The following is a 25,423-nucleotide window of genomic DNA, read 5'->3' as shown; positions in this document are numbered from 1 at the left end:
AATCCCAGAAGGACAGGTATCATATCGGCTTGTTGATGTGCTTCTTAAGGTGGGCATATCAGGGAAAGATCTATTTGCTTGGTTACCATGGAAAACAAGTGAATCTTTTTGAACGTATGCCCCCCTTAACTTAAGCTGCCCATACATGGAAAGATTGAGGTGGGTGATATGGGGCTGGTCTGATCGTTTGGCCCTAGCACCAAACAGTCAGATCATAACAATGGGGATACAGGATGTTGGAGCGATGCACTGATGGGATTTTAAAATCCTTTCAATCGATATCTGCCCGATATAGATATTAGTCAGACAGGCTCGTCAGGGGGCACCATACACAAACTGGGCAGATATCAATCGGGAAGATTTGAAAATCCCTTCGGACAAGGACCACATAGTTAGGCAGTGTCAGTGGGGCAAAGTGTATGAAGAATAACTTCTGTAAAGTGCTGTGTTACACCTCAACACTTTATACTAGGGATGCACTTAATCCAGGATTCGCTTTAGGATTCAGTCTTTTTCACCAGGATTCAGATTCGGCCGAATCCTTGTGCCTGGCCGAACTGAATCCTGGCAGTAGCGTAACTAGAGGGGGGCGGGCCCTGGTGCGTGACGCGCAGCCGGGCCCCGCCCCCTCCGTACCGCCCGCATTTTCAGTGGCGTGCGGGCTGCCGGGGGGCCCTGAGGGGGTGCGGGCAGTGGCCCGCTCGCACCCCCTGCTCCTCCGGTAGTTCCGCCACTGAATCCTGATCCTAATTTACATATGCAGGAAGGGAAATCACGTGACTTTTCATCACAAAACAAGAAATAAAAAAAATGTTTCCACTTTTTACTTTCCTGTCCCTAATTTGCTTATGCAAATTAGGATTCGGTTCAGTATTCGGGCAAATCTTTCATGAAGGATTCAGGGATTCGGCCGAATCCCAAATAGTGGATTCGGCACATCCCTAATATATATTCTATTGAACAGCTGTGCAGAATAGATTATTAATAATTCTGCATGTTACTTGTTACTGTTACTTGATAATAATAATGGTGGGGTATGTTTTTATTTCCATAGATTTTCCAGTAAAACTAAAACCGATTATTTTATAAATAATATAGTGAGTAATGTACCCCCTCTTGTAAAATATAAGGATATTATAAGCTACTGAGGAGTTTCATGACCATATAAAAACACGAGGCCGAAGGCCAAGTGTTTTTATACAGGTCATGGAACTCCAAGGTAACTTCTAATATCCTCATATTTTGCAAATGGGGGTACTTTATTTATTATAATACACAAATTTCAATGAGTGATGTGACTGAAATGACATTAGAACTCACCGTTTATAACTGATGACATCATAACTCAACGTTTATAAGGATATAATTTACAAGATATTCATGGCTTTTGTGTATTATAGTAAAATAATCATGCTGTTATATCTGCTATTGTGACCTTATTAATAATAGTAATACAGGTAAGGGATCCGTTATCCGGAAACCCATTATCAGAAAGCTCAGAATTACAGAAAGGTTGTCTCCCATAGACTCCATTATAATGAAATAATTTTTAAAAATGATTTCCCACACCTGTAATGTAATATTATGCTGGGGTCACTAAGAATAAAGAAATACAATATGTTTCCCTGGAAAATTGCCTTTGAAGGGTAAAATAATAGAAGTTTATGGGACAGCTGAAAACTTGGGGTCTTTCAATTTAATTCCAATGTAATGGAAGAATGGACTGCTCTGTGTTTAAACTGCCGTTTTTACTATATAGCACAAAGCAGTGGTTCAGAAGGGAAAAAAGTCAGATCACACCACTTGTCTTGTTCCTGCAGTAAAGAGGAAGGAGGAGAAAGGGAGAATCAATTGTGGGTGTTGCCTTGTATGAGATCACCAGATCGGAGTGAAACTCTGGGCTGGCTCTGCTGGATTCTCACAAAGCTCCGTAGATTCATTTAAACAGCAACCAGATGTTGCCAGAGGAACGCTGATTAACTGCTGCAGAGAACTATAGCCTCAGTTAAAATAAGCAGAACGCTGTATATATTTGTGTGATCACATGCACAGAATACAACCTTTTGCATGCATCCTTTCCAAAGCCTAGCATTTAACGGTATGTGTGTTTACAGGCATGTGTAGTAAAGCAGAATAGGAATTTTTAAAGAAATTAGCAATATACTTGCAGCAAAAGCATAATATTGAAAATAACATTATTTACAAATTGGTACTAGTGCAAATGGTTGCTATCGGTTACCCTACCCTGGTGTTCTGATATAAATTATTGTTTTAATAATTCCATGGACAAAAAGTAGAAATAAAAGGCCATTGCCCCCCAAAGGATATTTAAAATTACCCTCCCTGCATAGCCCCCCCACCCAAAAGTTGCCCCCATTTCCCCCTCAACTGTGCACCAAATGCAGGTGGGCTGGCGGTACCATGTATGTCTGTCACACCCTATCTTATTATTATAATAGAATTCTATTGTTTCTACCTGTATATCTGACGATTCAGCTCTGCACGTGTGTATTGAAACCAAGAAAGATCGTAATTGTTACGTCTATGGCCACCTTTACACAGTGCCGAGTTGCTCACAAGGAAACTTCTGTCTGCTTTGGAAAGTAGCCACGCTGAGTGTTTCCCCAGTATCAATTCACATGTTAGCTGCGGTAGAGAGAGGAGGGAATGGTTTGTCACTTGTTGTAGCAAAAATTATTTGTGGACAACAAAACACCCTCAGACATGATGTGATGCAGCCAAACCCAAAGGCACAAGTATGACATCACTTTTGCAAGGGCCGCTACCATGTAGCAAACCCACTTTAATATACTAAACAACAGGATCACAGCACAAGATTCAATCAGCCATGTGAGTTTGTGAAGCACTGTGATCTTGGCTTGAGAAAAAAAATCAGATCACCTTGCTGACTGAAGCTTGTGCTGCATTTCTGGGGACTAAAGGGCGAATTTTTGCCTGCAAAGGCTTCGCCACACTTCACGCCACTTCACCAGGAGAAAATTCGCTACCACTATGCTAATTCACTAAAATGCAAACGCTGGCGAAGTTTCATTAACGTAAATTCGTCATTGCGAGCATTTCATAGCGAACTTTCGATAACGTTAGTTTCTGCCTAGCAAAACTTTGTTAGTACACTTACGCTTAGGCAGGGCCGGATTTCAGTGGTGGACACGAACGCGTGGTCCTAGCGCCCGCTGCTGGCACCACTCTAGCTAGCACAGGCGCACTAGAGCACTGGGGAGCTGTGCCGCCCTAGGCCCGGGTTTTTGTGGCCTCGCCACAAATCCAGGCCTGCGCTTAGGTCAATTTGAATAGGACGAGTACATATAGATGATATATATGTCTTTATTAAGACATATATTAAGACATTACAAATGTCCAAGGAAGAAAAATAAAGACAAAAGTGATCCTCTAATGTCCATGACATGAGCCCATCCTAAAACAAATGTGGCATGACCTTCAAATGTTTAAAAAAATCCCACTTTAAAATATGAAAAAACGCCAGTGGTTTTTATAATTTTTATGACTTTTTGTCATACAGGATTTGTGAACTGTCATAAGATTGAGAAGGATGTAGCTTCATCTGATCTGATTAGTTTGCTAGATATAACCTGACGAAGGAAACTCTGGTGAAAGAGGTAACGTTATGTGATTAGTTTGTCAGATATAACCTGGCGAAGGAAACTCTGGTGAAAGAGGTAACGTTATATAAAATACACACTTCAGTGAATTTGCGGCATAACGATTGTTTGCCTGAGCGAAAATTCGTCTGGCAATGGGGCGTGAAGCTGCGATGCGACTGTCTCTTTCACTAGTGAATTGTCCTCTACGCCTGTTAGTAAATTGGCAATGTCTCTAGATTGGATTTCTGGCGAATTTTCACTTGCGACGGTCATTTCGCCCTTTAGTAAATCTGCCCCCCTGGTGTTTAGTTTTGTGATACGGTCACACAATCCAGCTGTGAAGCTCTGCAGTTGGCGCACAGGTAGGATTGGGTGCTCCCTTTTTGAAGAGCCATAGGATTGGGGTTCTATGGTCAAAACATAGAACATATTCTTACATTTTATAATATAATACTCTAAATATGTATGTTATTGGGAAAATGCACCCAACCACATTTGAGAATAACACCTTTGTCTGATCATTAAATTTGGACTCTTTAAAGGGAAACAGTGCTTCTTGATTTCCCAAGCCAAAACAACTAGTGGCAGGCCCGGACTGGCAATCTGTGGGTTCTGGCAAATGCCAGAGGGGCTGCTATAAGGTCCCATAGAAAGTCAGTATTTAGTGGGCTGGTGGGGGCTGTTTGGGCCTCTATGTGGGCTGATTGGGCCTCTGTGTACCTGAATTGCCAGGGCCTATTTTGATTCTCAGTCTGGACCTGACTAGTGGAGCACCAAAAACAGGGAGTAAATATCACCAAGTGTTGCTTTCTGAGTCACCACAAAAAAAATTTGTTGGTGGTGATTTTTTAACCCTTTATGAACCATAGCTAGATTATAAGGTGCTGTATTCGTTCATACTTAGCATTCGTTTCTCTCTTATCCATCCAGCATCAACTTAAAGAAAAGTATACCCTATTCATTGGAAGGTTATTACTCTTCTAAAGTTCAGTGTGAATTACAGTTTGCAGGTATAGCTCAAGGTTTGCTCAACCTTCTTCTTTAACTGTTTGAAAATAAGTAAGTAGTTGCCATATTCAATGCATGGAAGAAGGCATTGCCATCAAAATGGAGTCTATTGCGTATTCCTCAGAAGAGGGTTCTGATTCTTATGTGTAAATATAAATACACACAGCATAACTAATACTTTTAAATAGATCCATTTAATTTAGTAAACATGCTCCTTGTTGCAGTTCTGAGAAAAAAAGAATACCTAGGTTTCACCGAAAGATTATCCACAAAGATGGCAAGAAAATAATTTCCTGTCACAAGCCAAAATTAGACTTCTCTTTTTTCACAGGAAGGAAGGAAGATACACGCCGCATTAATGCTCAAGGCATCTGAAGGGAACATTTACCTCTAAATTGAGTTTTAGTCACCAATTGACCTATTTTAAGAAACTTTTGTGAGATAGCAGAAATTATTTAGCATAACATCCGCCATAATCTTGCGCCACTGCACACAAAAGTGTATAAATGGGGCTCATTTATCAACACTGGGCAATTTTGCACCAGGAAACCCTAGCAACCACTGATTAGCTTTTTTTCAGCTAGTTGAATGATGGATCATTATAGAGTGTAATTGCATGATATGTAATAATAATCAATGACACAGAAGAAGATATTTTCGAAGATAGATAAATTCCAGGTCTAGGCTACATTCGAGACAAATACAAGGGGTCCTCTGCATCAACCCATTATCAGTATATTTAAGACATTGAGACATTTATGTGCCTTCCATATATTGCAATATACTTAAGCTGGCCAACTAAATCAGTCATCCCTGGTCTGGCCAGTCTTACACTCAACATTTATTTGATTCATTATACATTATACAGCTTCATTATACATTTTACACCCTTTGTTGGCATTTTTTGGAACTTAAGGCACAAAATGTTGTGGTCAGTCTTTTTGCAACCCCGCTTAAAGGTTTTAAAAATGGTTGGTAAGCTCAACTTTTTCTTGTTTGTTATAGTTTACACACGAGCAGTGACCAGATCCATGTTGTAGCTCCCCAGCCTTTCTAGCTATAATCAGGTGGTCCCAGTGGTGGCCAATAAAGGGGCAACCAAGTTTGGGAGTTTTAACCTTAAGTAAGTTGCAGGTAAAACTTAGTCCCTATGTAAAATGTATACTGAAGCAATAGAATTTTTAATGAATTGAATAAAAGTTAAGTGTAGGACTGGCCAGACCAGGAATGGCTTTGATGTAGTTGGCCAGCTTAAATATATTGTAATATAGGGACATACAATCCCTGTTTTTGTTTAATGGGGAGGGCATTTTTTTAGTACTTTAAGGCACAAAATGTCTTAAATATATTGACGGGTTGAGTGCAGCAGACCTTTTGTATTTGTCTGTATGAATGTTGTGGTCGCAGCCTCATTGCACCTCCGCTTATTGGGTTTAAAATTATTGGTGATTACAACTTTTCCTTATTTGTTATAGTACATAGGAGACTACTACAGGCTTTAAACACACCTGACATTTAATACACCTGACATGTTTTCTATTCTGTCAAGTCATGACGCATTTACTGAAATAACAATGTATGCAGAGATGCTGATTGGCCCTGGTAACAAATGGTTTTTATAGCAGGAGAGAATTGGAGCATTTTATACCAAGAAAATGGAAGTACCAAGAGAGTTAAAGGCTAAAAGGAGCATTTTGTAAAAATGAAGTGAAAGCCTGTTATAACAGAATATATTCACATTCACCATGCTGTACAAATGGCATTGTTTTCAAAAATTAGTGGCTTTTCCTCCCACTCATTGAGTGATGAGAGGAGACATGCTAATTACTTGTTTATATTCCTGTGGCCAACTCTACATCCAGAAATTCTGGTTTAATAGTACCAGTATTGGTAAAATATTTAGAGAGTTGAACCAAATAAAAGAACCAGAAGTTAGAATGAGGGGGCTGTAAGGAGCCATAAGGCCCTTCCAATGTGCAACAAATGCAGTGAAATCCTTCTTATAACAGAAGGCATTTCTTAAGTAAAAGTTAAAACCTTTGATTTCTGGTTTTAAGGTAATGATAAGCAAGAAATATATAAATATAAACCAAAATTCAGGCCAAAGCCACCTGTCATTAGCTGCGAGATGCAGTTTCCATTAGCGTGAATGACAGAAGCCACATGTTTCTCTTTCAGCTGAAACATGAAGCATAGAAATACTACATGTCATAAGCCTTATACTTGAAGTTTAATCCCTTCCAGACAAAGGGCAGAAGGCATTCATAAATGGGCACACTGTGGGGCACATTTACTTAGCTCGAGTGAAGGAATAGAATAAAAAATACTTCGAATTTCAAAGTATTTTTTTGGCTACTTCAACCATCAAATTGGCTACTTCGACCTTCGACTGCAACTTTGAATCGAACGATTCAAACTAAAAATCGTTTGACTATTCGACCATTCGATAGTCGAAGTACTGTCTCTTTATAAAAAACTTCGGCCACTTACTTCGCCACCTAAAACCTACTGAGCATCAATGTTAGCCTATGGGGAAGGTCCTCATAGGCTTTCTAGCCAATTTCTGATCGAAGGAAAATTGTTCGATCGATGGATTAAAATCTTTCGAATTGTTAGATTCAAAGGATTTAATCATTCGAACGATTATTCCTTTGATCGTTCGATCGAACGAATATCGCTAAATCCTTTGACTTCGATATTCGAAGTCGAAGGATTTTACTTCGACGGTCGAATATCGAGGGTTAATTAACCCTCAGTATTCGACCCTAAGTAAATGTGCCCCTGTGTGTCTGATGTTTTTCGGTGTATAGCAAAGACTTTGATGATACCCCAGGCTGTTCATGTCCAGTTAAGCTAAAAGAATGTGTTTTTGTTGCATTCGCAAGCCATGTGATGCACATGTTTCTTATCTCTCTGATGAGAAACTCTTATCTGCCAAAATGCAATATGTTATATATATATTATATATATCTGATGTCATTATAGAATTATAAAAATAAAATAACACTCTCAACAAATGAAAAGAGCAAACAATGCAGTTTTAAATAATAGATTTAACAGTGAGATGTTTTACAGTATATTGTTTTTATAACCAAGCCCTGGCTGGTGCTTCTGCAAAACTTTATATTGTACTTGTTTTGATTGCTGCTTGTTCTTCATGGCCCTATTTGTTTAGATTTGCTTTCTAAGAAATTCTAGGGCTGTCCAGAGTGTATTTATTTTGAGATTTAAACATTAATCACAGACAGGGGAATGATATTCAGCTTCTTATGGAACCTCTAAACTGGTTTCATTTAGGGGTTTCACAGCAAATGTGGGTAATGTTTATGTATTTTTCACATGTTTTTTTATGGGTGATTTGAAAAACTATGTAGATTTTTCTCCACTTCAACATTGTAGACTTCTTTGTGTAGATTTATGTTATATAACCCCAATTAAGGCCACTATATGCATTTCCTTATTGTTTTAATGGCACTTGCATAAAAGGTTTACCAATGCACTTTGTCATTTCATTCCTGCCTAAGGAAACTTTTTACTCAGGCTGATTGTCTGCTTACTTCCTTATCTCCACACCCCTCCTGCAATTTTATTTAGCCCAGGGAGAAAACATGCCAGAACAATATATATACTTTAATAATATGAACAGTTTAAAGGAATGAAGATGAATCATTTGGATGAATACATTGCTGCCTGTATTCTGCATTACTGCGTTCGCGAGGATGGGCTAGAAAAGCATGTAGGAACTAATCTGGTGCTTACAATTTCTGTATTTTACATTTGCAGCGCTATCTTGTACCCCTCCCCTGTTTCTCTCCATGTACCTCGACCTAAAGTTTTCATTTGCCACAAGGTGCAGAAGGTGGCTATGCCCTGTTTTTTTTTTGCTTTCTTACACTTGGTTCTGAGGCATTTCTAAATGACCCCTATAGAGTTTTGTTCTGCTGCATGCAGGTCTCCAGTATTGTTGTTGATTTCTTTTCATTGTCATCCCAAAATATAAATATTTTAAAATAATTTTACCATCATTTTCTGTGTATATACTTAAAGATTTAATTTCTTTTTCAGATACGTATACAGGTCAGTCTTGTGGATGGCCCCGGAGCAGGCCAGATGGAAGAGGATAGAACCAACCATGACGAGGGCAATAGATTGAGTTCAACCCTATTATATTCAGTATCAGCTTGCCAAAACAAAAATGGAGCATTACAAAATGGGATCCTGCCAACAAACAAAGACCATCTTCAAGTTAATGGGGACAAATGTTTACCAACCAAAAACAACTATAATGTTGCTTACATGAAAGGAAGTCAAGAACATGGTGCTTCTGATCTCATCCACGAAAACACAACTTATTCCAACCATGTACAAAATGGTGGAATAAAGCGCACATTTAGTGAACCATTGTTTTCTGAATTACATCAGTTGAAAAAGGTGCGAACAGATGATATTAATGGAGAAAATAAGAATGACCAAAGGCAAAATAATATTCAGGCAAGTGTCTCTGAGTTCTGCAATGAAGATCAGTCTGTAAGACTTTTCCAACCAGTTATTTCAGATTCACCAGCTCTTCAGGTTCAAAATGAGCAGAAGAATGACCTTAATTACAGCAACAGAGACATTGTCTCGTGTCATAATGACAAGACAATGCCAATGTGTAATGGTGCTACTGCTTCTGTATCTTCCATGGAAACCGTGAATAATGAGCTCCTGGAAAAATTGCCTTCTCAATATTATCGTGAACATGTTTCTACTGTGGTGCATAATAACACATCTCTTGTAGATTCCATTAACACGCTAAATGATGCTAGCAATGATTTGTCTACTCTGGCAACTCATTCTTCACATACCTCAGGGCAGATGACTCCTCAACAAACTTTGAATTCGGTGCTGCCTCAAGTGTCAGATGGAATGGTTGATGAGGCCCCTAATAGTGACCATGGTAGCGAGCCAGTTGTAATACCAGGAAGCTATTCACTTAATAGACAAGAACAGAAACCACTTCAACAGGCAACTCATCATTATAATTCCCAAAATTTAGTTGGCGGCAAAGGTGATGCATGTGAATCCATGGGGCAGATGTCAACACAATGTCTAGATGTTTCTGGTAATAATTCTTTTCCTATCCAAAATTGCTCATCTAATGAGACACCCACTGAATTAGAGACCATCAAGAAAGATCCACTACCATCACTGCAATTAAATCATATTATGCCCAACAAACAAAATGAAGAGTCCAGTATAAGTCAAGCACATGACAGACATCACCTAAATCCAACACATACAAGTGAATCTTGCCAATCGCATGATCCAAGAGTGTCTCCACATCCTAATGAACAACAGTTACAAAATGAAAGAAAGGCCATATTTCCTCTCGCCAGATTACCTGCACTACACAGTTCAGTTAATGAAATTCTAGCAAAACACAAATTTAAAACCGGTTTAGAGATGCAAAATGAGTATCTCAGGCAAAACAAAGTCATGCAGAATTGCAATGGCTCCAGTAAAGATGATTCTTTCATTAAGGCTACAAAAGACTTTACATCAAATCCATTTTTAAAATCGGGCTGGCTAGAGCTTCGCCCTAATCAACGCCAAAAAGAAGGATCTACGGAAAATTCTTGTGAAGATTTGCTGAATTTACTCCTCCAGTCCCAGTCTTATAACAAGAAAAAGCTAAAACAATACCCTGGAAAACATGGTTTAACAAATAGAAAGTGTAATAGTCAAGATAGTGGAGCAGCACCTCTTCCTGAGCAGCAGCCAAATTTCCCAAAGCACTTATATCAAGATTTTCAATTCCAGCCATATATTCAGAAAGGTAACCCTGATCTGATGTGCTTTCAATCAGGTTTAGAACAAGGTTCCGAGGGCCTTCAGTTAAGTGATGCCCAACAATTTTTGCAAGCACAGCCAAATGAATATATCGATGAGCTGTTAAGACAACATTTTGAACAGTCACTTCGTAACTCTAACCAAAATAGGGACAGTCCTCTTAACCACTTAAAGCTTGAAGAAAGTGTTCAGGCAGCTAATCCATATCAAAAACACCATCAATATCCACTAACATCTCAGCAACTTGAGATGGAATTTAAGCCAAGTCTAAGTAACATAAACCCCCCCTTCAGTCAAAGTCAAGAAAAAAATACAGTTAACCCTAACCATTCCTATGCTGACAAACAAATATATCTGTCACAGAAAACAGAAAGTAGCTGTGGTTTTGCAGAGATCAAATCTGAACCTTTGCAATACATGCAGTATTATCAAACAAACAGTACTCAGCAACAAGAAATAAACAATTATGAGCATGATCTTTCAGCCCGAATAGCGAAGCAGACACATTGCCTGCCAGAAAGCTTGAGTTCATCCCCACATTTGCAGGATAAAATAAGATATTACTCTCAATTTGAAAACCAGATTGACTGTGTTCCAAAGCATGTTGCTCTAAGGAATCACTTGCTGCAGCGAAGAGAGCAGGCACGTAGACCGGTTAAAGTAGAAAAGAGCTTGCACTCTAATGCCTGCATGCATACACCTATGGAAAGCAAAATGAAAAAGAACATGGATAAAAAGATCAAACGTGAAACTTGCCATTCAAGCACAGAGGCTGGACAGCAAAAGAGTATTATTGAAACAATGGAACAGCAGATGAGACATTATCCTGGTAAATCACTGTTTCATCGTCAAGTATCAAGCATCAAATCTCCAAAGCATGTAAAAGTGGAGTCTTCAGGGCCTGTCACAGTCCTAACTACACACACTAACCTTTCTACACTAGACCAACAAACTATTCCTCCGTATGAGAAAACCCCAACCAAAAGAGCAGCAGGTTCTGCTCTACACAACTTTATAGAATCACCTTCACATCTACTCAGTACTCCTGTAAAAAATCTTTTGGACACGCCAATAAAAACGCAGTATGATTTCCCATCATGCAGTTGTATGGGTAAGTAAGTAACTTAATAATGAAGTAAAGATGTAACTAATAGAATTTTAGCATTAATAACCCATTTCTGTTTTGGGGGGGTTGAGTTTTGAAGCACACCAAATTATGTTGCCCTGGAAATATTGCCATTTTCATCTCAAACGGGTGTTTGTATTTGGAAACAGTATTTCCAGAATCGATAAATATTTTTTTTTTTTCAAAAAGAATACTTTTTCTTACATGCTGAAACACATTTTTCTAATAGCTATACAAATATATATTCTAGAAATGTACACTGACCCTGTATGAATCTTGGTGTAAACTAATTTTAATTAAACCCCTGAATAGATCAAATAATTGAAAAAGATGAAGGACCTTATTACACACATCTTGGTGCTGGACCCAGCGTTGCAGCTATCAGAGAATTGATGGAAGAAAGGTAAAAAGTCAACTACCTCATTGCCTGCTTGCAACTGCATATACAATAGTGATTTCAACCACGGTTTTACTACAACTTTTCATGCAAACTGACTATTATATTATATTAGCTGATGTAACTGCTAATGTGACATATTCATATATTATCTTATGTTGTATGTAACTGCACCTCTAATGTAGTCATATGTTACTACAGTCTGCTTGGAACTGTATCCTATGAGTCATACAGTATATTTGATTGCAGCAGCGCATGCAGAAGAGCTGCAGATTTCCTTAATGGGTTGTTCACCTTCCAACACTTCAATTCAGTTATTTTTCGATGACTCTCTACTCAGTAAATGTAAACTTTGTTATCAGTAAATGTCAACTTTATTATCACTATATGTAATCTTTATTATTAGGAAAAACAATCACAAATTTTAATTAATTTGTGACTTTTTCCTAATAATAAAGTTCACATTTTAATTTTTCATCATCTTTTGTCTTTCTAAAGCCGTCCTGGGAGGGGGTCTCCAACTCTGCAAACTGTTCTAAACCATATGTTAATTTGGCCGAATCCTTCTGCCTGGCTGAACCGAATCCGAATTTGCATATGCAAATTAGGGGTGGAGAGGGAAATCACGTGCTATTTTGTCAAAAAACAAGGAAGCAAAAAATGTTTTTTCCTTCCCACCCATAATTTGCATATGCAAATTAGGATTCGGATTCGGTTCGGTATTCGCGAAGGATTCGTTGGTTCGGCCGAATCCAAAATAGTGGATTTGGTGCATCCCTAGTTAATTGATACATTTCTTATCTTTGGCCCTGCTGAGCAGAATCCTAGAGTTCCAGTTGCTATAGAATCCCAGAGTTCCAATTGCTACTATTCCAAAGATGCTGCTGAGAAATGTATCAATTAAATGTAGCAAATTTTAACAGTTCACAACCTGCACCTGGATTACTGGGCTGCCAGTGGAACTCCAGGAACATTAAACTTAAGTTTTTGTAAAAATGTACAAAAAATAAAACACAGAAAGCAATTTATGTGGTACATGCTGAAAACAAACGAACAGAAAGTACAGTGTTTGGAAGGTGAATTTTGAGGTTTTTCCCATTTAAAATCAAATATGATTGATTAAATTATTTTCTCCCAGTTTTTTTTTTATGACATTTCTTTTGGTTTTTTTTTGCATGTGTTAATTTGTCATGTCATGATCATAGTAATTTCTGTTTTCAAGGTTTGGCCAGAAGGGGAATGCCATTAGAATTGAGAGGGTTATTTATACGGGAAAAGAAGGCAAAAGTGCTCAGGGATGCCCTATTGCTAAATGGGTAAGTGAATTTGTATCAGTGCTAAGGCTGAATCCCAACTTAGCTCAGAAGATGATAAAACCAGGGATGATTATAGATATCTTTGTAATTTTATTACTGTACAAAAGAACATACGTGTTGTGTGTTTTACATCCACTGCAGTTTTTGATAGGACAGCTGAGGGATACTTCCACAAACTGCAAAGCTGACAGTGAAGGGGTCAATGCCATGAAAAAAAAAGAAATAGTGCCCTTACTGGAGCATAACAAGCCATTTCCTGATGTTCCAGGAGATAATGGGTAGCTAGCACTTTTAAAACGAATAAAATATAGGCGTTCTTGCTCCCACAAATTACAAGCATTAAGAATTTATTAAATGGCATATTTCTAAGCAGTTTTTCCCCAGTTTGCAGCCCAAGTCACCAAAATTTTTGCCCCCTCCCGATCATAAATAATGCTTACATCACCAGACTAGAGGTCTTATATACAACTGCTCATGCTATTTGCAAGTGAAAATGTCCAATGAACAGACAACTTGGTTGAGAAGTATATCTTTAAATCCCCAGTTAATGGTGTCTTTGCTTCAGATGTCCATGAGAACATTGCTGGTATGGAAATATGGAATAAATAATAATTATGCAGGCTGAGGAGTCAATTATGAGCCCTCAGTAATTTTTAGTAATCAGTATTGTCCTCTGAGTATAATATTGATCGATTTCTTTTTCACATTTGAGCATGGGAAATAACTGTCTAAAGCTTTTGGAATGATATAATGTTTTATTGTTAATTATGAACACCTAATAAATGTTGCAGTACATAAATAGAAATAGAACTGCTATAATTTTGTGTTTATAATTTGTTTGCAATAACTCTTATGTGTACCTGTTCCCCAATATACAGTATTTTTTAAACAAAAGAACAACACTGGACCAGCTCACATATATATATGTCTCCTTGGCTTTCTTGCAGGTGATTCGGCGTAGTGGGACAGATGAGAAAATGCTGTGTTTGGTGAGGGAACGTGCTGGCCACTCCTGCGAAACAGCAGTAATTGTCATTCTGATCTTAGTTTGGGAAGGCATTTCAAATTCCTTGGCAGACAGTCTTTACTCAGAGCTCTCAGACACGCTAAATAAGTATGGAACCTTAACAAACCGGCGCTGTGCACGTAACGAAGAGTAAGTTTTACTTGACATTTGTCTTAAAAATCCCTATAAAACAAATTAAAACATAATATGTGTGTGTGGTATGTGTGATATGCTAACAGAATACAGTAGTCCTATTATGATTGGGACTTTACCCATGCAAGAATATGGGTCATTTACTTTGATCCAAGATAGAAGTGCAAGATCACTAAGGGGCTGATTCACTAAGGGTCGAATATCGAGGGTTAATTAACCCTCGATATTCGACTGGGAATTGAAATCCTTCGACTTCGAATATCGAAGTCGAAGGATTTAGCGCAAATAGTGCGATCATACGATTGAAGGATTATTCCTTCGATCGAACGATATTCGAAGGATTTCAATTCCCAGTCGAATATCGAGGGTTAATTAACCCTCGATATTCGACCCTTAGTGAATATCGAACGATTCGAAGGATTTAAATCCAACGATCGAAGGAATATCCTTCGATCAAAAAAAGTTAGGCAAGCCTATGGGGACCTTCCCCATAGGCTAACATTGACTTCGGTAGGTTTTAGATGGCGAACTAGGGGGTCGAAGATTTTTTTAAAGAGACAGTACTTCGACTATCGAATGGTCGAATAGTCGAACGATTTTTAGTTCGAATCCTCGAATCCTAGTCGAAGGTCGAAGTAGCCCATTCGATGGTCAAAGTAGCCCAAAAAAACCTTCGAAATTCTAAGTTTTTTTACTTCGAATCCTTCACTCGAAGTTAGTGAATCGGCCCCTTAAGTATCTCAGAGTTGTGCAACTGGAGGCCCTCTTAAAGCCTTCTAGAGAAGCAAACAAATGCATGGTATATAGTGAAAGTATAGAGAGTATTACAAGATGGTCAATCAAAACTCAGCCCCTCTGGGCAGTATGGATAATCAGGCAGTTCTTTGTCTGAAATAAATGGTTTACTAAGGGGGTTATGTTATAAAAGGCACTAAGTTTGCCCATGGGCAGTAACCCATAGCAACTAATCCGCAGGTAGCATTTACTGGTCACCTAATAAAAAACAAACATCTTATTGGTTGCTATGGGTAACTGCTCCTTTTATTACATTTGGGGGTAAGTGTTTATGAACTAGGAAATCTGTATACTGCCTTGCCTATCCAGTATTTGATTTTAAACTCTACTTATTTTTTCCTAGTTTGACATTCAGTAGTGGCCACACATGTACAAATTTGGTTTAACTATACCGTCAGACTATCTAGGCATATATTTCACACAGGATAGAAGCTCCCAGACTAAAAATGTCCCCTGATGCACATTTCTGGCAGGTACACAATGGCCATATTACAAAATATCCATCCGGCAGGCCAATCGGTTGAATTGGCTTAAAGAACACTGGACCAGCACTCCTATTTTCTGAAAAAGCTGTAACCAGTATTCTAGTGATTGCCACACTTGCATTTTCTTTTTGTATCTGGCCTAATACCAGTACATTTAGAATTTATTTCCCTGCATGAAAGAATTGATAGCATGTTTTTAGAGAAACAATGGGGGGACACTACCGTATGCTAGAAATTAAGATGTGAAAAATAATGTAATAAATTACTAGGAACTGGATTGATATCTGAACCTAACACCTCTACACATACCTATACAGTGGGACCTGCCACACAGCTGTGCTCCATAAACTTTTTGCAAGTTATATAATGATTTCTTTTCAAAGTGCACTAGCTCACAAAAAACAGATATTAGCTGTGGTCATACTCAGTGTCAAAGGTAACAGTTTTCCTTTGTTGAAGAAATCAGTGACATTTTGCTATGTAAATACCATCCAATAGATCAGAGACATAACATGCTCTGCTAGAAACAGACCTTAGTGGTAGCAACATTTATTTAAAGGTGCATAAGTGATAGTTAGTTTGTGTTGATCTGATATTTATATCATTCTACTGATGAATACTAAAATTATATTTTTGAATTAACTGAATACTGCTTCAATAAATTAATATATCTAAAATCCTGGGATCAATCTTGAAAAGTGAATCTAACCACACTTCAAGTTATATTTTATTGATTTGCTTTATTTTTCTATTCTCAAATTTCTGACGTTTTTTTTCTTTTTGTATAGGCGTACCTGTGCATGCCAGGGCATGGACCCTGAAACCTCAGGTGCCTCCTTTTCCTTTGGGTGCTCATGGAGCATGTATTATAATGGGTGTAAATTTGCAAGAAGTAAAGTACCAAGAAAATTCAGACTAACTAGTGATGACCCAAAAGCAGTAAGTGAAAGTAAAATCTTTAAAGTATTTAAGATGATTGAGTAGGAAAATCAACAGCCTGCCAGAAAGCAGTTCCATCCTAAAGTGCTGGCTCTTTCTGAAAAGAGAAAGAGTGAATTATTTGCAGTATAAACAGTGTAATTTAGAAATAAAAACTACACCATAAAACAGAATCCTTTTAAGAATACATTTTCGTCAAAGAAAGCTCTTTGGATTCAGAGTGGCAATCTACTATTATAGTAGCTTGCAAACACTGGCCCATTAAATATTGTGTTATACAAGAAGAAGATTACTGTTAAGGCACATCCCTTGATGCGTTCAAATCCTTCTGTGGAAACACTACTAGATTAACACAACATATTATCATATTATGGATAAATGAGTGCACTTACGGACAAAACAGGTAAATATAGCAGAGCTTTCTCAATATTTTATAAAGTGCCAAATTAGGTATGGCATGTAGTTTAAATCAGGCACAAAATGAACCACAGTATCAAGTTGATGGTGGATATGGCGACAGCCAATAATGCTAATAATAACATTAGCATCAAAAATAACACAAGAGGCGTTTACTAGACTAAAGCAAATAATGGGAAAAGTTTATCCCCAGTGCCTTTCTTTTATATATATTCCACAATATAATAGATTTGTATTGTAATATATTAATAATTTTGTATTATTTTGATACACTTATATGGGTTAAAATACAGAAATCATGCATATATGCATGTAGATTCTATAATGATGACTTTATATATATATATATATATATATATATATATATATATATATATATATATATATATATATATATATATATCAAAGGGTAAAGAAGCACAATAAATATTGCATGATAGCATTAAAGTCATCAGTACAGGTATGGGACTTGTTATCCAGAATGCTTGGGGCCTGGGCTTCCAGATAACAGATCTTTCCGTAATTTGGATCTTCATACCATAATTATATCTTAGTTTGTATCAAGTACAAGGAAATGCTTTTTAAAAATGTGGATTATTTGGATAAAATCGAGTCTATGGGAGACAACCTTTCCATAATTTGGAGCTTTCAGGACAACGGGTTTCCTGATAACGGAACCCATACTTGTACTATATTCCATTGCATAAACTGATGTCTAAGTCCTGCTCTTTTTACACTTTTTTATGACCAAGATGACCAAGTTTAAGGAACAATGTGATGTTGTGATGGCTGATTCAGTTAATGCCTTTAAGAATGGCTTGGATGATTTTTTGGACAGACATAATATCAAAGGCTATTGTGATACTAAGCTCTATAGTTAGTATAGGTATGGGTATATAGAATTTAATTAAAAGTAGGGAGGGGTGTGTGTATGGATGCTGGGTTTTTATTTGGAGGGGTTGAACTTGATGGACTTTGTCTTTTTTCAACCCAATTTAACTATGTAACTATGTAACTATGTGATGTGTAATTTGAATTTGTTCCAGGGTTATTATAACAAGAGTTAAATGTAAATCCATTATGCATTTAATTTGCTAGAATTTGTGTTTGTCTGCAGGTAAACTTCATTTTGGTCATTTTAATCCGTTTTATTTGTATTCTTTTTCATCATTCAATAAAGGAAGAAAAGTTGGAAACCAATTTACAGCACTTATCAACAATAATGGCTCCAATTTACAAAAAACTTGCCCCTGATGCCTATAATAACCAGGTCAGTATAAGTTATGAAATATATATATATATTTATATATATGCCCATATATATATATGCCCAAAACGCTTAATTTACTTCAATAAATCAGTCACGTTTAAGTGAGCTGTATACATTTCTGTTAACTGCACCTGGGAAAATGTGAATGCTTACATATTTAATAAAATGTAAAAAATCTTTAAGCTCGCTTACTAAAGAATTGCAAACTGCAAAAAAGCATTGCAGTCTGCATAGCTTTAATAAATTTTTACCGAATGAGCTTCATTAAAGATGCCATGCAAGCCTGTAAGGCAAAAGGAATACAACAATTGCTCCTTCTAATTGATTTTTGGCCATGTATGCAAAATATTTATTTTGCAAACACTCTTTATAATTGTGTGTACACTTTTAAAAAATGGGTAGGCGCAAATAAAAATTTTGTGTTTTCACACAAAATTCTTTGTATGCACCACAATTTATTGTGTGCACTGGCGACAAAATTTGTGTTTACAATTCACCAGCACTAAGATTTGTACAGTTCAAACATATTTTCATAATACACTTCTGGTTTTATGGGTACAGGTATCTTATGTTTGATAATTTTTCAGATTGAGCATGAGCACAGAGCTCCAGATTGCCGTCTTGGTACAAAGGAAGGTCGACCATTTTCTGGAGTTACTGCTTGCCTGGATTTTTGCGCTCATTCCCACCGGGACTTGCACAACATGCAAAATGGCAGCACACTGGTTAGTATATTTGGTATATCAGATGTATCAGATTTATGTATGTGTTACTAAGCTATTTATGTTTTAATTATACACTGAAGGCAGCCTTTCCATTCCATTCACAAACTACCTATGGAATTGCATCAACATTACACAAAGAATAGTGCTGTCTCTTCAATTATATACTGAGGGACGAGGCTGGTGACACAGCACTCGGCATCTCAGTACCCAGGGACAGGCTATATTTTTAAGGAAGGGAACACAGATTGGCGGGTATGATGTTCTATATACCTGTGGTATGAGGGTTCCAAACTACTTGGTACACCCAAGTGATTTCCATTTCCTTCTCATTTAATCGCCTAAATGAGTTCCACCATTTATCCGTTTGGAAGTAAACTATATGTGGTAATATGTTTGTATAAGAACTTATAGTTTAGACATACGTGAGGTGTATTTCATTTGGTATATTCTGATATGGCAGTGCAAACATTTAAAAATATGTTTGTTTTTGTAAGGTTTGCACTTTAACCAGAGAAGACAATCGTGATATTGGAAAGCTTCCACAAGATGAGCAACTGCATGTCTTACCCCTTTACAAAGTATCCAACGTGGATGAGTTTGGCAGTTCTGAAAAACAGGAGGAGAAGAAAAGAACTGGGGCTATTGAGGTTCTTACAGGTTTCCGAAGGCAAGTGAGAATGTTAGCAGAGCCTGTAAAATCCTGCCGGCAAAAGAAGTTGGAAAAACAAGAAGCCAAGAAAGCAGCAGCAGAGAAGTTGAGTGCTGCTTTGGAAAATGGTCACAGCAAGAACGAAAAAGAGAAGCCTTCACGGCACAAAAACGCACACGTAGAAGCTTCTGTGCAGGGGAAACAGCAAGCAGGTAACAATGGCATTTTTTTACTTACTACATCTGCTACCTCTTCTTTGATTGTATCTGTAAAAATAAGCCAAATCAACTGGACTTGCTGTGTTGTTCTTGAAGACGTTTCACCAGTCATCCAACTGGATGTCAACGTCTCACCAGTCATCGAACTGGATGTCACCGTCTTCAAGACCAGCAAGTCCAGCTGATTTGACTTATTTCTACAGATATACCATGACCTGGATGAATGAGAATCTTTTACAAACATCTTCTTTGACTAGCATTGTCCCAAAATGAAATTATAAAAGTAGCAAGACTATAAAATCAAGAAAAAAAACATTTAAGAAATACAAAGGCAGATGTTCATTAGAAGGCAAATTTTACTCATTTATGGTAAAATATAAAGTTTTCTAAATTTTTCCAGCATATTCAAAAAATCATGGTACAGCCCCTTAACATATTGCATAGACATAACGAACATGGTCTATATGTATTAAGGGCAATGCAGGTTTCAGCATATCTGCATAATGTCATTGTTACATCATCTTGGCTGGTGGTTTTTGCTTAAAGTTATAATGACACTTACCTACCTTACGATTACTACATGTGAGCCAAGAAGCGTATTTGTATTAGGAACCACCTGACAGATTGGAAGTATAATTATAAAGTGGTTTTACATTAAACAACAATCATACATCTAACCTATATAGAGTATTCTGTATGTTTCTCCTACTATATGAAGGTGAAAATGAAAGATTATTTAGATGTATTTTTATTTCTTTAATGTGGCCCATTTTAATAAAGTCTTTTTTTTTCTTCAAGTCTTTTACATACTTTATTTTTACATTTCAGAATTTTCTGGAATGCCAGCCATGCAACAAAACCCTCTTCTCAATATGAACCATGGGAACTCTTTAAATCATTATCCGGCATCAGCCCCCACAAATCCTTACATGCGAGTTCCTAATTTGCCTGACCCATATCAGAATAGTTTTCCTCCCTACCCTGGATCGAGCCACATCAATGTTTTTCAAGCTGCTGCCAGCTCATCAGTGTCCTGTGCAAATAGCCCTATGAATTCTTTCCAAGGATCCTTTACTCAAGGTAACTCTTGCCCCCCTTATGCCAGTAATGGAAATGCCTCCTTGGATAACTGTTCCCCTTATCTTGACTCTTCACAGCAACAATCCATGGATTATTACAAGTTTAAAAACCAAGATTCAATGGCTAAATTAGGTGTGCCCCCAATTCAATCATTGTACCAGCAGGGGTTTGCAAATAATCAGGCTTATGGTGACAAAATGTTTAGTTATGGAAACCAAAGAGTGCAAGCTGAAGATTTCAGTGGCTGTAATGCATATCCAGCACCTCAGGCCGATAGTAGTCATGTAATGGGTCATGCCACAAATTCACAGCCTATTATCAGTAATCAGGACTTCTCTTCTGTGAATAAAAATGGTGAATATCCTCTTCCACACTCCTTCCATGAAAGCAACATGTCATCAAGTATATTAGGAGGCAGAGCTGGCTCTCTGCCTTTCCCTGGTAAACAAAGTGAAATGCATCCACAGACATCAAATGGAACATCTGAAATGCTTCCAGGTCTTAATCATGACAGGACTAATTTTGGAGGCCTAGGCAGAACCAATGGTGCTAATCTTCAGGGAAAGCTACCGTACAACTTACCTCCTGTGCCAGAAGAGCCTGCAGACGTTTGGTCAGACAGTGAACAGAACTTTCTTGATCCTGATATAGGAGGTGTAGCAGTTTGCCCAACTCATGGGTCAATCTTGATTGAATGTGCTAAACGTGAGCTCCATGCAACAACCCCATTAAAGAATCCCAACAGAAATCACCCTACCAGAATATCTCTGGTGTTCTACCAACACAAGAACATGAATGAGCCAAAGCATGGCCTGGCATTATGGGAAGCAAAAATGGCAGGTAAAGCCAGGGAAAAGGAAGAAGATTGTGAAAGGTATGGGCCAGATTATGTGGCTCCTAAATCTTACAACAAGAAAGCAAAGCGAGAGCCTATAGAGCCGATACATGAACCTGCTGAACCAACTTATCTTCGTTTCATCAAGTCACTCACACAGAGGACGATGTCAATAACCACAGACTCTCAAGTCACTACATCTCCATATGCCGTAACACGGGTTACAGGTCCTTACAACAGATATATATAGTCTGCTGCGTTACCTCATTTACATCAAATTGGGTGCACCATATTTGCTTAGGTTCATTCATGTGGATATGTAGAATGTGTATGAGTATTTTACATAAATGTGATCCATGGGAAAGAGTACCAGCAAAAGAAGTATTCTTGCCTATTAACGTTTTTAATTGTGTAGTCACAAAATGCTCTGGAGACAAGAACACAGTCATCCTATGCAAAAGGTGTTCAACGAAAATCAAAACACTGGTTCTACTGGATGACTTGTAAAATTACATCTACCTTCCTCCCACTTTAATATAAAAATGTGTAGCGCTAGGAGCCAGAATCAAACTTACTGTAGTGTGTTAACATCAGGAATATTACAAATACCATCTGGTGCTAAATTCCTTTTGTTCAATACTGGAATTGTATTCTGTTTGACATATGATATTTATAATCTTAACACTGACCTCTGTTGTATTTCAGTAGTGTAGATTTCACAAACCAATGTCAACAATATAACACTGAAATATTTAGACATTCTATCAAAAAAATATGGTGCTATCAACTTTTACTTTACAATGTTTTAACACCGGGAAAAAGGTATCCAGTTTTAATGATTATACATGAATTCAGTCAGATATAATAACATTTTATAAACGATGAACATTTTTGGTTTTATTTCCATTACAGGCCATCCGGTTATGATTTAATCCATACAGTCACAAGTTTTAACACTTAGAAACAAAGCTAAGACGTTAAAAGCCTTCATCCTGCATAACATCTGTATCTTGCATATATTATGTTTTCCAGGAAAACTAAAAGGCAAGCAGAAGCTGCTGTCTTTTCTCCAACACATGGACAGTTGTGGTTGGAAGTTTTTAAATTTGAGTATATATTTATGGGGAATATACATTAAGTACTTGAGAAAAGAAGCTAGGGTCTTGGAAACTCATGCCTCAATTCTGTATGGGTTGAACTGTGTGTTTTTTTCTGTGACTTGTAAATCTAGCACAAGGGTGCACTACACAGGGGGATAAATATGTGTACCAGGGGGTTGAGGAGGCAGTAGCAGGTCAAGCTAACTCTGTGTGCAACCACTTGTGCAGCCTCAATACAGGATCGATTCAAAGGGTGCTTTCAATTCTTTTTGTGCAGCAGTCATAGATCTTCCTCCAGCAATCTTTTTATGCATCTCCCTACATACTAATGCAACAAATTATATGTGCATAACTCTCACCCACATGTGCACTTTGGTTATAACAATCCCCATTAAGCCTTACTTTATTGGTCAAAGAAAAAAATCATGTCGGTTTTCACACCTGGAATTCTGTTTTTCTGCAGATAGGTGAGTGAAGGCTTACGCTCTACACCAATACATTTACATTGTAGCATATTTGCTGTGAACAGTAATACATTGCTTCCCGTATCAAAAAATTTTCTCGATTTGTAAAAACTATTTTTTTTAACTTGTTTACGATATCAGATCCTAATGAAATAAGATTTTCGAAATGAGTTTTAAATCAGCTACCCAAAGTCCTAATTTCTTTCTTCACTTCATTTTTTTCTTATTATGTGAATATTTTTTTAATTAGATCTGCTTATATGTGTATATTTTGTTTCATGTATTTCATATTTCAGTTTTTTGTAGGTAGAAGGGTTTTTTGCGTTCTGTTGAAAATGTGATGAAAACATATTAGAAAACAACCAAATTGCAAAAAATTATATTTCTGTATTTTTCCCATAAGTGATTGAATAAGGCTTATTCCTTTCAGGTCATCGTGATTTTTTATTGAAAAAAACCCCCCCACATTTATGCCAATTTATGTTCTTTCCTGTTTGTTCTTTTCTTATAAATCCAACATTTTTAGTTAATAAGTATAGGGCACATCCCAGACTCACCCTGCCCTGAACACTTGGGGCAGATTTATTTTACTTACCTGTCCATGGTCTGGTCTGTTGGATACAAAAAAACGAGAGGAATTCAGGAAGTCACACGGTTTTCTCCACCTGATAGACCTGAATATGGACTGCTAAGTATAACAGGTCTGCCCCATATATTATTATACCAATAATAATAATAATAATAATAAGGCACTATTGTAATTGTGTAACCCCCCTTGATCCCACAGAAAAACTGATATCATATATAAACACGGGATATAACAGTTTCTTGGCATTTCTGAATTATGCCCATGACACAGACGTTTTTCTTCGATAGTCACTGGTAAATATATGATTAGGTTTTTAATAGTGTGAATCCTAACCACACACCCATCTCATATTCTGTAACATCTTAAATCATTATTCTTGTATGAGAACCTAACAGCCTGACATTTTGTACATTGCATGTAGGTTTTTATCTTTGGCAGCTTCATTTTAGATTATGCAGGCTTTTAATTGACAGTTGTGTGATCACTGCAGTTGTGAAGGGGGCCTGGCAAGCTTATACAGCAGTCATCTATTAAAGGGTTATCATAAAATGAGAAATATGTGGACATTAAATTCTTTGTTGAAAATGCCTTAAGTGCCTGGCATCGCAGGGTAAACACTTAGGGGCCTATTTATTAATCCTCGCATTTTTCTGGTCAAGTTTTTAAGGGGAAAAATGAATTTTAAGAGATAAAAAAACCTCACATTTTAAGAGATTTATTATGCTTCAACGCTGCTTAAAATCCGAAATCAAAAATACTCTGGCTAAAACCTGTCGAAGTCATGTAAAAGTCAATGGCAGATGTCCCTTTTACAACTAAAAGATGTTTTTTGCCTTCATGATCTTCGAGGGATTTGGGCTGTGTGAAACTGGCTTTCTTTGAAAACTTGAAAAAAATCCTAGGTTTTTGGGCGACAATTTGAAAAAGTGACTTTTCCTGCACGTGGTTTTTTTTTTTTTTTTGTTCTGATTTTTAGTAAATTAAGGGCATTCCAGGTTGGGAGTTTATTGGTATTTTTTAATAATAAAAATGACTTTAAATAAATACCCCCTTTAATTACATTTAAGCCTTCTCAGAAATATTTTAGTAGCTGGAATGAAGCCGGCCACATTTAGTAAGATCTGGTGGACAGCTTGGCTGCAGCTAGCTGTTAACAAAATTCAATTATTGCTTTTTTGGCCTACACATAGATGGGATTTGTTTGCATAGAAGATTGGCTGAGAACATTATTTCATTGGTGGTCAGCTCTTCAAGTGTTATGGATAGCTATGCACATTTCACAGGCTGAGGTTTCTGTATCTACATGCAATTGTATCAATTTTAGTTAAATTGTGTAACTACAAAGTTTGCTCTGTGAGGCAGCTGCTGGTTATTATATTTGTGCCACATTCATACT

General features: G+C 37.3%; 1 protein-coding gene across 3 annotated transcripts in view; it reads left to right on the top strand.

Moving 5' to 3' along the window:
* Positions 1-23,594, top strand: part of tet2.S (tet methylcytosine dioxygenase 2 S homeolog) — a 49,009-nt gene extending 25,415 nt beyond the window's left edge. For all 3 annotated transcript variants that reach the window (XM_041579664.1, XM_018243385.2, XM_041579663.1), the window contains exons 2-10: positions 8,697-11,574; positions 11,902-11,992; positions 13,209-13,302; positions 14,250-14,458; positions 16,530-16,680; positions 18,278-18,367; positions 18,955-19,092; positions 19,587-19,953; positions 20,788-23,594. In XM_041579664.1, coding sequence (XP_041435598.1) covers positions 8,742-11,574; positions 11,902-11,992; positions 13,209-13,302; positions 14,250-14,458; positions 16,530-16,680; positions 18,278-18,367; positions 18,955-19,092; positions 19,587-19,953; positions 20,788-22,124 — 5,310 coding nt within the window. In that variant the 5' untranslated portion in view covers positions 8,697-8,741 and the 3' untranslated portion in view covers positions 22,125-23,594. The remainder of the gene's footprint in view (positions 1-8,696; positions 11,575-11,901; positions 11,993-13,208; positions 13,303-14,249; positions 14,459-16,529; positions 16,681-18,277; positions 18,368-18,954; positions 19,093-19,586; positions 19,954-20,787) is intronic.
* Positions 23,595-25,423: the final 1,829 nt, after the last annotated feature.

This window comes from Xenopus laevis, chromosome 1S, assembly GCF_017654675.1.
Source record: "Xenopus laevis strain J_2021 chromosome 1S, Xenopus_laevis_v10.1, whole genome shotgun sequence".
In the NCBI taxonomy this organism is placed as follows: Eukaryota; Metazoa; Chordata; class Amphibia; order Anura; family Pipidae; genus Xenopus; species Xenopus laevis.
Note: the sequence above shows the minus strand (reverse complement) of the source record. Positions and strands in the feature narration are given on the sequence as shown.